Source organism: Mastomys coucha, unplaced genomic scaffold (assembly GCF_008632895.1).
Source record: "Mastomys coucha isolate ucsf_1 unplaced genomic scaffold, UCSF_Mcou_1 pScaffold22, whole genome shotgun sequence".
Classification (NCBI taxonomy): Eukaryota; Metazoa; Chordata; class Mammalia; order Rodentia; family Muridae; genus Mastomys; species Mastomys coucha.
The window spans coordinates 185,435,347-185,451,496 of NW_022196905.1; the positions used below are offsets into that span (position 1 = coordinate 185,435,347).

The 16,150-nt window shown below is 43.8% G+C and overlaps 1 protein-coding gene across 10 annotated transcripts in view; it reads left to right on the forward strand.

Moving 5' to 3' along the window:
• The window catches only part of Fat1 (FAT atypical cadherin 1), a 122,878-nt gene that overhangs the window by 104,332 nt on the left and 2,396 nt on the right, over positions 1-16,150 (forward strand). For 4 of the 10 annotated variants that reach the window (XM_031339635.1, XM_031339639.1, XM_031339637.1 and 1 more), the window contains 13 exons: positions 30-167; positions 1,545-1,688; positions 2,242-2,439; positions 2,798-3,599; positions 4,319-4,450; positions 5,795-5,952; positions 6,540-7,002; positions 7,864-8,017; positions 8,192-8,302; positions 9,939-10,570; positions 11,200-11,337; positions 13,855-13,914; positions 16,095-16,130. In XM_031339635.1, the coding sequence (XP_031195495.1) occupies positions 30-167; positions 1,545-1,688; positions 2,242-2,439; positions 2,798-3,599; positions 4,319-4,450; positions 5,795-5,952; positions 6,540-7,002; positions 7,864-8,017; positions 8,192-8,302; positions 9,939-10,570; positions 11,200-11,337; positions 13,855-13,914; positions 16,095-16,130 (3,166 nt within the window). Of the gene's footprint in view, positions 1-29; positions 168-1,544; positions 1,689-2,241; positions 2,440-2,797; positions 3,600-4,318; positions 4,451-5,794; positions 5,953-6,539; positions 7,003-7,863; positions 8,018-8,191; positions 8,303-9,938; positions 10,571-11,199; positions 11,338-11,896; positions 11,950-13,854; positions 13,915-16,094; positions 16,131-16,150 lie in introns of those variants that run through there. The other 6 variants (XM_031339638.1, XM_031339643.1, XM_031339640.1 and 3 more) reach the window with 4 other exon arrangements.

Here is a 16,150-nt window from a genome sequence, read left to right on the forward strand (position 1 = left end):
CTGCTTCCTAAAAGAGTGATGTTTCCTAGATTATGGCTGACGATGCTGATGGCCCCTCAAACAGCCACATCCACTACTCCATTATAGAGGGTAACCAAGGAAGCCCATTCACCATTGACCCTGTCAAAGGAGAAGTGAAAGTGACGAAGCCCCTAGACCGGGAAACGGTAAGCTTAAAAGGGGATGTAAATTGGTATCAGAACACTGCAGCTCCCAGTTTGCACCTGCTTGGTATGATGTGAAGTCCCCAAAGGGGAGGACTCTGCCATCTCAGGAAGTGACCAGACAGGATAGAAGTATTTGAAAGTCAACTAAAGTTTGCTTCTTCAATTTTCTTTTTTCCGAACTGACTTTCTTTTTCCTTTTTTCTTCATTATTTGGGAGTCTTACATCATGCACTCACTTCCCAAACTCACCTTGCATTCCTCGCAAAAACAAACAAACAAACAAACAAAGCCAGGTAGTCCATCTTGTGCTGCCCATGTACTCACTGGACAAACTCCTAATGTCCATCCCCACAAGGGAAGGTGAGTCTTTCTCTACCTGCAACCTTGCCAGAAGCCATCAGCTGTGAAGAGCCACACCTCCACTAGAGAAGTGTGGGGCCAGCACTTCCACTGGCCGACTATTTTTGAATGGCATCTTCTTAAGAGTCTGGGAAGCTTGACTGTTAGGCATAGAAAGATCTATTGTACTAGGCAGAGTAAAATAGGATTTCTTTTTTTTAAATGTGGATCTTGCTATATAGTTCAGGCTGGACTCAAACTCACAATACTCTTGCCTCAGATTTCTGAGTGCTGAAAAGTCACCATACTTGACTGAAATTTAGTAATTGCCACTAAAGAACCTCACTCCTTTAACACCCTTGTGTCCCCCGTGGCCTGTGGAGTTCTCAAGGCTGTGTGGTTGAGCATTTGCTAGACCGATGTCCTATAGAAGGGTACCCCAGGACTCCCTCATCTTCCTGACCCAGTGCTTGCTCTAAGGATGCTATAGCAGGGAACTGCGCCGGCAGTGCAGCTGTCTCGAGTGACTTGATTATTTTTCCAAGTGGCCACAAATATTACCTTGAGGGATTTAAACAGCTAAGATAACCCAAGTGTGAAATTGAAGGTGGCGCTGACCTGGCACATCTTGAGATGCTGGGAATGAGTCTGCACCCAGGATGAGAGGCAGCCCAAGCCTCTACCCCTGCTCTGTCCGCTTTAGCCTCTGTTGAAGGTGCTACCTGTGGGATTACCTAGCCTTTGAACTAGGTCAGCTGCCAGCTCCTCTGGTCATTTGCATAATTTGTATTCTGAGAGAACTATAAGAGTTTCGAGATCAGGTACTTTAATAAGACCCGTAATGGGAGAGAGCAGAGAATCTGCTTCTTGCTGATAACCATCTCTGTTGAGAAAACAGTGCTCACTGGTTGGGAGTTTTTTATTTTAGTTTCAGGGAATTGCCTAGACATAGGATAGGCTTCACAAATGACGTCAGTGATTCCCAGTTGATCGGCACCATACAAATGACGGACGTTGTTCTCTCTTTCCCTGACAAAGATCTCAGGTTACACGCTCACGGTGCAGGCTGCGGACAATGGCAGTCCACCCAGAGTCAACACAACCACGGTGAACATCGACGTCTCCGACGTCAATGACAACGCTCCCCTCTTCTCCAGAGACAACTACAGTGTCATCATCCAGGTAAATGGATGCTGCGTCAAGGGTATGTGGCTTCCTCCATCTCTGACTGGCTCCAGACACTCACTGGAAGTAGCTTTCCTTGCCAGACCCGTTTTTCTAGAAAACTGGGGAAGGTGAGATGTAGAGGAGCCCCTGCCTTAGTGTAGTAGAGGCGTTTGCAGGGCTCGGCTCAGCATTCCTCATGCCATGCTGTACGTTGGTTTACTAAAGATGTCCTCACTGTCTTAGGATTAACTCGGAAGAGCTTTCCATAATCCTGTCTTCTACTGCACTGGTCCACCCCCAACCCCGCTGGTCCCTCATTGCCCTTCTCCCTAACCCCCATGGATGCAGTTCCATTCTCTTGACCCTTCTCAGATCTCCTTCCTTCTGGTACTTCTCTCGTTCCCCATGTTCCTGCCCTCTCCAATACCCCATGTCTTCCCTCCTCCTTGATGCACTAGAAATGAGGTCTCATCATCTGTATATTTATCAGAAAGCTTCACGTGTCCCTTGCGGTATCGACATGGTGGCATTGATAGCTTTTTTTTTCTGTCTGTTTAACATTATGCAGGAAAACAAGCCCGTGGGTTTCAGCGTCCTGAAGCTGGTGGTGACAGACAAGGACTCTTCTCACAACGGCCCCCCCTTCTTCTTTACCATTGTGAGTGGAAATGATGACAACACATTTGAGGTGAATCAGCATGGGGTCCTCCTGACAGCGGCAGCAGTCAAGAGGAAGGTGAAGGACCATTACCTGCTGCATGTTAAGGTATCGATCGAAGTCTTCATGGTTTCCCTTGGGTTCATAGAGAGCATCCACAGGTGGTTATCTTCGTATATTTAAATAGCTTCCTCCCATGTTGTAGAAAACAATGAATATGGTTTGGTTTTTTCGAGCATATGTCTGGTTTTGTCTCAGTGGCACTTTGGTGACTCCTTCTTAAACAGGAGTGCGACTCAGTGTCCATATGAGTAAGGGACAAGACAGTTGGCCCTTTCCTCGGTGGGCTTCATGATGAGAAATGAGTACCTAGCAGTTGATTCGTGTGCAGACCATCGGTGAACTGCGTCATGCGGTTTTTATTAGGAGATCGCAGTAACACCAGAGGCGGCTTCTGTCTTTGTAGGTGGCTGATAATGGAAAGCCTCAGCTATCATCAGTGACACACATTGACATCAGGGTGATTGAGGAGAGCATCCACCCTCCTGCCATTTTGCCACTAGAGATTTTCATCACTGCCTTTGGAGAGGAATACTCAGGTGGGGTCATAGGAAAGATCCACGCCACAGACCAGGATGTGTATGACACCTTGACGTACAGTCTAGATCCCCACATGGACGGCCTGTTCTCTGTCTCCAGCACGGGAGGCAAACTGATCGCACACAGAAAGTTGGATATAGGCCAGTACCTTCTAAATGTCAGTGTAACAGACGGGAAGTTCACCACAGTGGCCGACATCACCGTGCACATCCAGCAAGTGACACAGGAGATGCTCAACCACAGCGTTGCTATTCGCTTCGCGAATCTCACCCCGGAGGAGTTCGTCGGTGACTACTGGCGCAACTTCCAGCGAGCCTTACGCAACATCCTGGGCGTTCGGAAGAATGACATACAGATCGTCAGCCTGCAGCCCTCTGAACCCCATTCGCATCTGGATGTCTTACTCTATGTAGAGAAGTCAGGTGGCACCCACATTTCTACAAAGCAGCTTCTGCACAAGATTAATTCTTCCGTGACGGACGTTGAGGAAATCATTGGTGTGAGGATCCTGGATGTGTTCCAAAAGCTCTGTGCAGGGCTGGATTGCCCGTGGAAGTTCTGTGATGAGAAGGTTTCTGTGGATGAAAATGTTATGTCAACTCACAGCACAGCCAGACTGAGTTTTGTGACTCCCCGACACCATAGGACAGCTGTGTGCCTCTGCAAAGGTAATCATATATATATATATATATATATATATATATATATTCATTCTACATATATACATGTATATACGGAGAAGAGTGTTAAAGATTATTGTATTGTGGGGGGCTTAGCAGTTAAGAGCCTACGCTACTCTTCCATAAGACTTAGGTTTGAATTCCAGCACCCACGTGGTGGCCCATGACTATCTGTAACTTCAATTCCAGGATGCTCTCTTCTGGCTTCAATGACATCAGGTACCCAAGTGGTACATAGACATACATGCAGGTAAAACACGCATACACATAAAATTAAATTTAAAAATGTTAAGAAGAGGAGGAGGAGGAGATGATGATGATGATGATGATGATGATGATGATGATGATGATGATGATGATGATGATGATGATGATGATGATGATTATTTTATGGCTAGGCCTAATGAGATAGACCTATGATCTCAGTTGCTTGGAAGGATTGTAAGTTCAAAGCCACCCTAGGCTACATAGTGAGTCCAGGTCAGCCTGGGCAGCAGGATGATATCCCTTCTCAAAATGAAACAATGCAAAAGGGTCTGGAGATAATGTAAGTCAGTGGACAGGTGCCAGTCTAGCATACAGGAAGCATGAGATTCGACCCTCCAACACCACAAAAATGAATGAATGAGTGAGTGGGAACAACAGTAATGATCGTTTTCCCAAATCCTGTGTTCTTTCCTCTCTTCCTCTTGCTTTTCTAAATAAAGATGGGAAATGCCCACCTGTCCACCATGGGTGCGAAGATAACCCCTGTCCTGCAGGATCCGAATGTGTCGCCAATCCCCGAGAGGAGAAGTACAGTTGTGTGTGTCCTGGGGGCGGCTTCGGTAAATGCCCAGGTAAAGGCTCCCAGGAATTGCTCACGTGTGAACTCATTCCAAACCATCCTTGACAGTACTTTGATAACTGTTTCATTATCGGAGAAAGAATTGTGTGCAGGTTGTTTATCATAATGAGCTAAGGGGAGCGATGGGCAGAGAGTAGGCGCTCCCTGAGCTGTCCTTTGAGCTCCCCACCCCCACTCAATGGATGCATAAACCTCAGGGCTTCATATTTTCTTGTTTCCCTCTAATCCACTTCTACCTGACTTCTCCCACAGTCCTTAGCTTCTTGCTTTATTCCCCTCCTTAGCTCATTCAAGACATGTGCTCATTCCAAGCCCATTGTGTATAATCCTCACTGCTCTTATTAACTGGACTGGGATTTAGTTACCGTTCTATATGTGTCTTCCTGTTAGAGAATGGATCATTCCCGCTAAAAAGCTTTTCAAGTTCATCTTTACACACTGACGCTTTTAGCCCTCTGTCTATGATATTCTGAAACTAGAATCTGCTGTCAAAAATTAAATACATTTAAATTGTTTTTTAGTTACACTGTCCTACTAGTCTCCAAAGTAGTTGAACCAATATTTTCCATTTCATCCAGGCATACATGAAGGTCTCCTGTCTCATTCTCTTTGTTTGTATTGAAAGCTTTCAGTGTAACTCTGTACTTCCTCCCCAGTGGGCTTGAAGTACTTAGTTAAGTTTCTAACGTCTTTGACAGCACATGGAAGAAGGAATCGCTCTGCTAATTAGTTGGTGTTAGCATTTCCTATCGTGTGGCTGGCCTCTTGGGCTGTGTGTTTCCGAATGAGTAGAACTCTGGGTATTATGATTAGCATGCTTCTTATTAGTCTGCCCTCGCTTTGTCTCTAGGACTTCTACTTTGTTAAACGTGCCTTTTGTCGCTTTGAAATTGAATTTTTATTTAGTCAGCTCTGCGTAACTTAATTTTCGTTTCCGGAGGCCGATGGGATTTTCGTCTCCTTGGAGGAATGGGGATTGGTTTGTGTTTTGTTCTGACAGGGTTTGCCTAATCACCTCGAGGCTACCTCCCTTTTTCTTTCTCAAATTGCCTACTAATAACTTACACGGAACACTTGTATATCTAGCTTTCTTATTATTTTAGACTTTATTTCTCTGATACAGAGCTCTCAGTCTCTTCCATGCGGAAAGTCAGTTGTGTGTTCTATGCTGTCTGTCAAAGCTAATAGACACTTTTCCCATTGCTGCAGCTTTAAATTAAAAAACAAAAACAAAAACAAAGCCAGCTTCTGGGGAGGGAATGTGATCATACTTACTTTTGATGATATGCTTAAGTTTGGTGCTGATATAGACTATTTTTTTCTCTGATATCCGTAGGGAGCTCATCCATAACTTTTACCGGAAACAGCTTTGTGAAGTATCGTCTTCTGGAGAATGAGAACAGACTGGAGATGAAGCTGACCATGAGGCTGAGAACCTACTCCTCCCACGCGGTTGTAATGTACGCTCGAGGAACCGACTACAGTATCCTGGAGGTATGGCTTCCCGCATCCTAAGACCTCAGCCAGAGGGAGACTATGAAACTTAAATTATAGCCCGTGTCCTGACTGTCCCATCTAAAAAACAAACTAAGGAAAGTGGGTTTTACTCCGCATCTCAAGGGCTCGTGGCCTGGATAACGTTGACCCTTGGGTACAGTGGAAACTTCTTTCTGCTCCCCGCCCGGTAGACTAGAAATCTACTTCTGATATTCTTCAACAAAAACTTTGAGACACGTGACAGCCAACATTCAGATCTCTTCATTATACCTTGCTAATAATAGCAGTTTATACAGAAATCCTACATGGTATTTTGTGGGTGTGTATATGCTATGTGTGTTCAGTTAGCAGTTAATAATTAGTCATGTCCACGTTAGTTTTGGATGGACACTTGGCATTTCGAAGCCCCCACACGATCTGTTTTTATTATTTGTATAATAGATGAATGAGTTTGTGCTCCTCAGCTCCTAGATGCAAGCTTGTATTCTTTCTGCCTTCGTTCACTAAACATCCCAGTCTTACAGATTTTGCACAGACTGACGCTGAAGATCATATGTGTGTGAATGATATTTATTCTGTTGTAGATTCATACTGGAAGACTGCAGTACAAATTTGACTGTGGAAGCGGCCCTGGGATTGTCTCTGTTCAGAGCATCCAGGTCAATGACGGGCAGTGGCACGTGGTGTCCCTGGAGGTGGAGGGCAATTATGCGAAGCTGGTTCTAGATGAAGTCCACACTGCGTCGGGCACAGCCCCAGGGGCTCTGAAAACCCTCAACCTGGACAACTACGTATTTTTTGGTGGCCACCTCCGCCAGCAAGGGACAAAACATGGACGAAGCACCCAGGTGGCCAATGGTTTCAAGGGCTGCATGGACTCTATTTACTTGAATGGGCAGGAGCTGCCTTTGAACAACAAACCCAGAGCCTCTGCGCACATCGAAGAGTGGGTGGACCTATCTCATGGGTGCTTATTAACCGCCACAGAGGACTGCTCCAGCAACCCGTGTCAGAATGGAGGCGTTTGCAATCCCTCACCTACTGGAGGTAGGCTTCCATGTGCACATTTAAAGGCAACTTTCCACCCCCCACCCCACCCCCGCATAGAATTGGTTTGCCTCCTTCCATTCAGTGATGCCATCACTTCTTGTCTTCGTCACAGATAACATGGTCAGAACTCAGTAGCATGTGTTGGAACATTGGGTTAGTCTAAGGAACCAGTGGTTGCCATGTTCTTTCTCCTGCATCAGTGTCCAGGGCCAAAGATACGCTAGGGCCATTCCCGGCTTTTCAGGTAGAAAAGCAAACTCTTGCTCTTTTCTCCAATGGCATATCACTAGAAGTACTTCTTGTGGGTACAAAGGCGTTGTTGACTGCCGTTGCTTATGTGTATGTCCACCAATGGGCCTGTTTCTCCTGCCCTTCCCATTTGAACCATCAGCCATATGTAAACTAAATCTAGTCACAGATAGTTTTCTTCACTTGTCAGTGTTTAGTTACACAGGATGAACATACTAAATTTTAAAATCCAAATTCTAAAAGGCTCCCAAATCCAGAACTTTCTGACCCCCTAATGTATTATTTAAATTTCCAGGGTTTGAGGCATTTGGAATATCAAATTTCCAGTTTACAAATGTTCCAGCTGTAAAATCGATAGAAAAATATGCCTAAACTTAAAAAAACAAAACAAAACAAAAACCTCCAAAGTCTAAATTATTTCGGGTCCAAGTATTTTAGAAAAGAGATATTCGACCCATATGGCTAACTCTTCACCTGGAGAGAATGTGAATTTTACTCCTTTCCGTAGATGTTGGGAACCGTATCCTCGCTTAAGCACAAAGGTATAAGGAAATAAAACACTTGGCGGTCATTGAGTGACGGGATCTTCTGTCCTTTTCCATGGTGTAGGCTATTACTGCAAGTGCAGCGCATTGTACGTAGGGACGTACTGCGAGGTGAGCGTCAACCCGTGCTCCTCCAACCCCTGCCTCTACGGAGGAACGTGCATGGTAGACAGCGGAGGCTTTGTTTGCCAGTGCAGGGGGCTGTACACTGGTCAGAGGTATGTTTGTATCTCTTTCTTAATGAAGTACACGGTTAAATATTAAAGTGTGGAATTCCGCACAGGGTGGGTCGCCGTGTTTGTCGTGGTTAATACTGCCTGTTTTTATTTGCAGTGAACTCATGAGGGCTTTGTTTTTTTTTTTTTCTTTTGCGTGTGTTTTTCCTTATTTAGATGTCAGCTTAGTCCGTACTGCAAAGATGAACCCTGTAAGAATGGTGGAACGTGTTTTGACAGCTTGGATGGTGCTGTCTGTCAGTGTGACTCGGGCTTTAGGGGAGAAAGGTAAATGGTCTCTTTGAAGCTTCGTGTCCGCTGCACCTTCCCCCAGTGTGCTGACCGATACTAACTCCACTTCATCAACTCACTCTGTCCTATCAGAACATGGTGATTCTTTCTCATGGGCATTTTTATGATGTACAGACAAAAGTCTTGAGACCAAAGGCTGGATCAAAATGATTAAAGGAAGGCGGGAAAGCTCTGGTCTGTACTGCAGAGCTATGATTTATAGCTGAAGACTGGGTGGGCCCCTGGCAAGTAGCAAATGCAAATGCGAAGTGGTCGCAGTTCTTTGTGTTTCCTAAAGCAAGTCCTTGTGACACCACGATGCCACCCCCACGAGAAGGCACTGATCAGTTTCTTACCGTGGTTTGTACCAACATAGATCCAGCATCTAAACCTTGCTAGTTTTCTCATCTTTTAGTGACAGCAATTATACTAATTATTATATTAATTATGGTAATTCCCAGTATAAGCCTAGGAAGTGGTTAGGATTTAGATATTTAGACATTTAGATATCTCAAAAAAATATACACCTGCATATCTTGAGAAAAAGGCATAAGAAACTAGTTTCGTATGTTATCTCTTCAAAAGTTATTGGAATCAGGCTCAGACACGCTCTTTTAATCCCAGCACTCAGTTGGCAGAGGCAGGTAGGACCAGCATGATCTACATAGTTCTAGCTCAAACAGGGCGACGTAATAAGACCCTGTCTCAACAACAAAGCTACCGGGTACATGTAATATTTAAATGCCTAGCAAAGGACATCTAGATGAGCCCCTCTCGGTCTCACTAGGCTACTGGTGCAGTCTGCCTGTAGTTATTCTATATTGTTTCATTCTTAGAGCCATTATAATCCTGAATTTTGCCCTTAGTTCTGAGGCCCCAATACATTTGTGGATTCCCCCATTTTTAATTAGTGTATATTCCTGTATATCTGACAAGAATATATCAGTGTTCAGAGTTTTTACTGTAATTGCTCATAATTTGCAAGTAGATGGGTTTTTTTTTTTTTTCAAATGGGAAAGACCTTCGGAAGCGAGGGTGGATGTGTACAACAGTCCCGCATGCCCCTGTTTGGAAAAGCAAAAGGGACTGTCTGTGATCTATTCTGTGATGGTGACACATGTAGGAAGATGATTCTAATTCCAGAAGGAATAACATTTTAAAGTGGAGAGCATGTTTTCTATTTCCTCATAGGTCTTACAGAACCATCATAATCCCAAACAGGACCATTTTCACTCAAACTTAATCTTGCCTGAGACCTGTTGCAGCATGTACCACTTGTTAAAATGTACCTTAGCTTTCAAAATTTTTAAATGATAGCTTGATCGGGAAACCTGAGAACAGCCTATGTTTTAGCCTATTGAACTGGTTTAGTTATCTATTAATTCTGGGAAAATGCAGCTAGATATTGGCTTGATGTGGTTGGTTCTCAAATACACATTCAGCCTATAACCAAGTAACCAATCCACAAAAGACCTCTTTTGGCCCGCATTTTGGATGTTTTCTGAGTGTTTCCCATCCAGCTTTGTTTTGGCATCTCTTACGAAGGATGAGTGTGTCTAGCATTCATCCTGAAGGATTCTAGGACTGGTGCGGTCTGGCATGTACTACAAAGATCTCTCCTTCTTCTTGGCAGATGTCAGAGTGACATCGATGAGTGTGCTGGGAACCCCTGTCGGAACGGGGCCCTTTGTGAGAACACCCACGGCTCCTATCACTGTAACTGCAGCCAGGAGTATAGAGGGAAGCACTGTGAGGATGCCACTCCCAACCACTACGTGTCCACCCCGTGGAATATCGGACTGGCCGAGGGAATAGGGATCATTGTGTTTATAGCCGGGATATTCTTACTGGTGGTGGTATTTGTCCTTTGCCGGAAGATGATCAGTCGGAAGAAGAAGCACCAGGCAGAACCTGAAGACAAACGTTTGGGACCAACCACGGCTTTCTTGCAGAGACCTTATTTTGATTCCAAGCTCAACAAGAACATTTACTCTGACATACCGCCCCAGGTGCCCGTCCGTCCCATTTCCTACACTCCCAGCATTCCAAGCGACTCTAGAAACAACCTTGACCGGAATTCATTTGAAGGCTCCGCGATCCCAGAGCATCCAGAATTCAGCACTTTCAACCCCGAATCAATGCACGGGCATCGAAAAGCTGTGGCCGTGTGCAGCGTAGCTCCAAACTTGCCTCCGCCACCACCCTCCAACTCGCCCTCCGACAGCGACTCCATACAGAAGCCTAGCTGGGACTTTGACTACGACGGTAAGGGCGTGACGTTTTCTGTCTTGCCAAAACGCTGCCGGCCGGCGGTGCTATTCCTGGCTTGGCCATGGTGGTATATGGGGCCGATGATGATGGTTTCCAATCTGAAATGGTAATGAAAACTCATTTGGATATTCCAGTTACTGGCTGGGGATTGGGAGTTTGGAGTTATTTTATTAAATTAGATCTGGTTGTGTTCCAATTAACATTCTAGATGTAACCGATACATAATATCAACTTTGATTTGGGGGTGTTTTATTATAACAAATAATGGGGGAGGTCACTTATATACCAATTATTTTTTAATTACAGCCAGGCAAGGTAGCAGAATTCATATAAACAATAGTCATATGCGTGGCTCAGCATACATACACCCGAAGCTCTAGAAAAAGCTATATATGACATTTTAGGGCAGATTTTGATTGATCACCAGTTTTTCTTTATAGGCTTATTTATGGAGAAATTCTTATTTGTTGAGAATATGTGCAGGCCTTTCTTGTCTTGTTTCTAGGATGCACCTCTAGCTCGCTCTCCCCTGTTCTGTAGCTCATGTGCATACAAGCACAGCTCGGTAACGTGAGCCAGAGGGAACTTGGAACTCACCACTTCCTGCTGCCTCTTACTTTCAGCTAAAGTGGTGGACCTGGATCCTTGTCTTTCCAAGAAGCCCCTGGAGGAAAAGCCCTCCCAGCCATACAGCGCCCGGGAAAGCCTGTCCGAGGTGCAGTCGCTTAGCTCCTTCCAGTCAGAGTCCTGCGATGACAATGGTAGGTTTCAGATGCTGATATTGGATGCTGTGGCCACTTTGAAATGCTGCTGGTGTTCCGTATGCTGGATACCGATGGATAGACACATACAGCATAGATAGACCGGGTTCCCTGATTAAGTATGAAAGCGTCCCATGTTCCCCTTGGCGTAAATGTACAATGCAGTATAAATATTTGCATGAACCTACACAGGGGAAAATATTTCAAGGTGGCACTTGCCTAGCATGCAGCGGGGCCTAGGTTCAGTCCCTAGTATTGTAAAATAACACAGTGTTCTTACTGAAGAGTTGTTTTAACTATAGTAATAGGAAAGAAAAAAATGTTAATTTTCCTTGTTTGGCTACTCTAGTATTATTTATACTCTTTTGTGTAACAGTGTTAAGGAAGCTTTGTGGGTTTTTTCAAGATCTCTATAACAGTTTTCCTGAACATGCAGTGCACACGCACATAACAGGCACCCTCTGAGAAAAGATGTGTAGAAGTCTGAAATGTTGACTTGCGGTCATACCTTTGGTGTTACAAGGTTCTATTTGTCTCTTCCCAACCACTGCTGACCCAGCTCCCATTTGGATCAGAGCGTTCTGACTGAGAGCAGAGTTTAAGAGATGGCTAGTAAGTCGGATTATATTTCTAACGAAGAAGGTTTGGCAGCGGGTTCTCTAACTGCAGTTCTGTTTATCTGGTGTCCCCAGGGTGGATTTCGGTGATAGACAGCTTCGCCCGTGTTAGCGCACATACAAAAAAAAAAATCAGCCCCACTATAGTGGTTATCAACCGGAAATAATTGAATCTCAAAAGTACGAGCTCCATTTGAATTTTTCTCCTCGTGTAAAAAATGCAGTGTGTTTACACAGTCCGGGTATTTTATCATTGGAAAGAAGAAACTTGCTAATAACTATCACTTCCAAAAGAATATAATCCATGACTAGAGTAATGTAAAATTTATAATGACTACATCTATGGGTCCCTGGATCTGCTGATCTATAAAACTTCGCAGAGCCCTTTTCTTTATTAAATATGACTATAAGTATGTTCTGTTCCTTGAAAATTTCAAGTATGTTTTGCATTATTTAAAGCACACCACATCCTTGTTGATTCCTGAGTAGAGAGTATGGATGTGTTATTGCTTATTAAACCATCAAGAGCAAACCAGGATTATTTCTCCCCTTAGTTTCAATTCTAAAAAGTTTGCTTTTCCAGATTAAGTGATTTATACTTTGGCTTTTGTAAGTTCGGTGCTATTCAAAAATACATTTCCTTAAATTTTGTAAATAATTCCGTAAATGCTGTCAATAATTTCTTTCATTTTTTTTTTGTTGTTGTTGTTGTTGTTATTGTTGAAACCCCATTGTTAGCAACATTAAACACTTTGAGGAAGTCGTCAGATTAGTTACAAAGCTCACTTTTGGACAGTAGCAGCATGAGGGAAAGCCTGCTCGGGACTGTCCGTGTTTTTAGTCCTCCCTGCGTCAGTCAGTCAATCATTTTCAGTCATAGACTTCAAGCCTGAGCCACATCTGCACAAATCATTTCATCGGCAGTTTTCTCCACCTTTTTAGTAGCTAGTCATACACTGAGCCGCTCGAGGGAACGCAGACAGTTCTCGTGTGGTTCGATAGTTTAGGAGGCTGCTGCGTCTCAGGGCTGACGTTCAGATGTCAGTGGGGCTGCCTCGCTGAAGGCTCGGAGGGAAGATTTGTTTTCCTCTTGTTCTCCCATGCCTGGAACTCAGTCATGTTCCTGGTAATTAAGGCCTCTGCTTTCACTCCCTGTTCAGAACCTGTGGTCAGAATGCCAAGCTCCACATCGGTTAAAGCTGGGACAGCTCCCTTTGACCGGCTATCCGGCTCCCCTCAGCTCACCCAGCTAATGCAGGACTAACTGTCTCTCCACCTCCCCCTCATGGGAGCCTTAATGACAGCAGGAAGCTTGTCCTGTTTTGTTTTCTTCTGTGCATGAGGTTAAATAGTCATTAGATCTGAGGATTAGAATGTACGCCCAGTTTACATGCACATTTATGTTGATGTTGGTACTCTACAACATGAGAAATACATGCTAACCAACACGGACACAACCAGTCTTGTATTTATGTCATATATAATGTTATGATATATATATATATCCCTAGATTTCCTTATTCTCAGACAATAAGCCAGTTCCTTGAACATATAGTCCATTGTCCAGAAAATGTAAATCTGAATTTTTTTTTCTGTGATATACTCCATAACTATAATTGTGTAAAATACTTGGCTAAAGCTTTTCCCCTAACTTTTACTAAAACATGGTCATTTCATTCACTTGACTAATAATGGCAAGCCTATAGCTTGATTTGAAGTGTCCTGAGACCTGTAACTATCGGGTTAGTGGAGGGGTCTCGCATAATTATCTAGTGGTCTCAAAGCATCCATTTCATAGTTTAGGGGAGAAATTGCATTAAATTAAGGAATTTTACCTAATATGCTGTTTTCTACTAACTAAGGCTTTTCCTAATTGGCTCCTTTTGTGCCTTTTTACAAGCTTCCATAGTGACTGTAATACACCTTGTCAACGCTGTCGTTGACACGGTGAATGAAGAAGGTATGAGTGTCTGCGTCTTGTGTCTGTGGTCTGCACTGACTGTACGTGGGCTGGTGTGCGTCTGCCTGTTGTCCTGTTATTAAAATAGTTCATCCTTTGGGGAGGTTTGGTAGCTTTCATTTTCAGACGTTTATGTTCACAGTATAAGTGCATTGTGAAAATATTTGTATGCATGTCTTTTCGTTACTTGTTTTAAATGTTACGGATTGCTACTGAAGACTCCAGGCTCGTTTCCAGTAACAGTTTCTGACTGAGTAGGGCCGTGTTGGGCCTGAGGACTTTCTTTTTTAGTAAATGTCCAGTTGATTTGGATCTAGAAATTTCCTGATGTGAAAAATCACTGCTTTCAAATAACTTACCTAGACCATCAAGAGCACACGGGGCTGGAGAGATGGCCCCAGTGGATAAAGTGTTTGGCCCACAGGTCTGAGGGCCATACCTCAGATCCCTAGGTCTCACTGGCTAAGGTGATCTGCTGATAATTCCTGCCTTGGAAGGCCTAGGCAGAGAATCCTCAGAGCAAGCATAAGCTGGCTCTAAGACTCTTAGGTTTGTTGAACCTGCCTAAAGAGAAAGGGAAGCTGAGGATGAGTCCTAGCATCCACCATGGGCCTCCACATGCAAGCACACGCGAGTGCACGCGTGCGCACGCGCACACACACACACACACACATGCATATGCACACACACACACATGAATATGCACTGTGCCCCCTGCTGCCCCCACCACCTGTGAAAACAGAAAAGGACAAACTGTATTTAGATAGCTCTATCAGTAAACACGCATGATTCTTCTTCAAGGACATGCCGGCAGGCACGTTCAGCCGCAAGGTTACCCACTAGGTTTTGAGGGGGGCAAGGGTGACCTCAGTGGTCACAGCTGCTAAGGGACTTAATCTGTTTTCTTGAAAGTACTGTGTTTTCACTTTGAGAATCGGAATGCTATCTATATTTTGTCTACCCAATTTTAACTGAAACAGGATGACACTCCAGTATCTTAGGTATTGATAAGTTTAAAGCAGCAGAAATTTAAAGTCTCCTCAATGTGATTTCTGCTGATTTTTCTTCTTCTCAGAAGTGAATTTAAAGTTGGAAATACACCTAAGTTTAAAGGGTTTCAAATGCTCAGAGTACAACAAAGATTGCCAGTCCTCATTTATAAAGGAGTTTAGTATATTATAATAGATTTGTAAAAGTTCCATAGATACTTTCCCTAAATACTCCTTCTATTCATATTTTTGAAACATCTGTCTTTTCCACTTTTATTTAAACTCCTGCCAGAGATATCAGTCAGCTACTAATTTTTCAAAAATTCCTTGTCATAGTTTTCAAGGACATTATGGGGCACACAGAAAGCATTGCCTCTGTTTAGGAAAGCGGCCACAGTTCTACCCTGATGATGATTTACCTGCCGGGTCACAATTGACTCACATTGTCCTGTTGAGTTGTCTCAATAATCTGTGAGATGTTCCTCTCATTTCTTACAGAAAACCAATCTGAAGCTCAGCGAGGCTGAGCATTCCATAGTCCTAAGCGTTTTCTATCCATTTCCTTAGACTTGGGGCCAGAGTCCTGTGTGGGAGAGAGAGGATAGTTACAGAGTTGAGGGAAGAGGTCATGCTATACAGGTTGCTAATTAAAGAGTGTACTAGAGAAAGGTTAGCAGTATTAATATAAAAATCATAGTGAAGTGGATAAAATTTTGGGTTATGGTCAACTTTTGGTTGTGTGTGAGCATGTAACACCTGTTTCTCTGAACTTACACTTTTGAAGGTTCTTCTGTGCACTAGTGTGTGTGTGTGTGTGTGTGTGTGTGTGTGTGTGTGTGCATTGTGTAGCTCATGTTTTGAGATTGTCCCTCAGGGAACCAATTAATATTTTTTTTTATCAGTATCTGTAATTTATAATTTTCCTTGGGCAGTTCTGTTTCCAGGATTCCCAGCAAAGCCTCTAGTTTATCATCCCTCATGTCTTTCTTTGTGTCCACATTCCATTTAGCTTGTGCAACATGATTTTCTCACTTGTGATCATGAGCAAGAGTGAGGTAAAGAGCGCGTCCAGCTGCCTGGGCCCTAACCGCCACGTTATGTTGTACCATGTGCTTATCTGGGTTGCCATTTCAGCAGACTGTCTATTTTAATGATTGGTGTTTTCTTTTCTTTCTACTCTGCCACCAAAAGAGTCTTTGGCTGCTCCTGACCTCAGCAAACCAAGAGGTGACTTATGCATGCCAGCT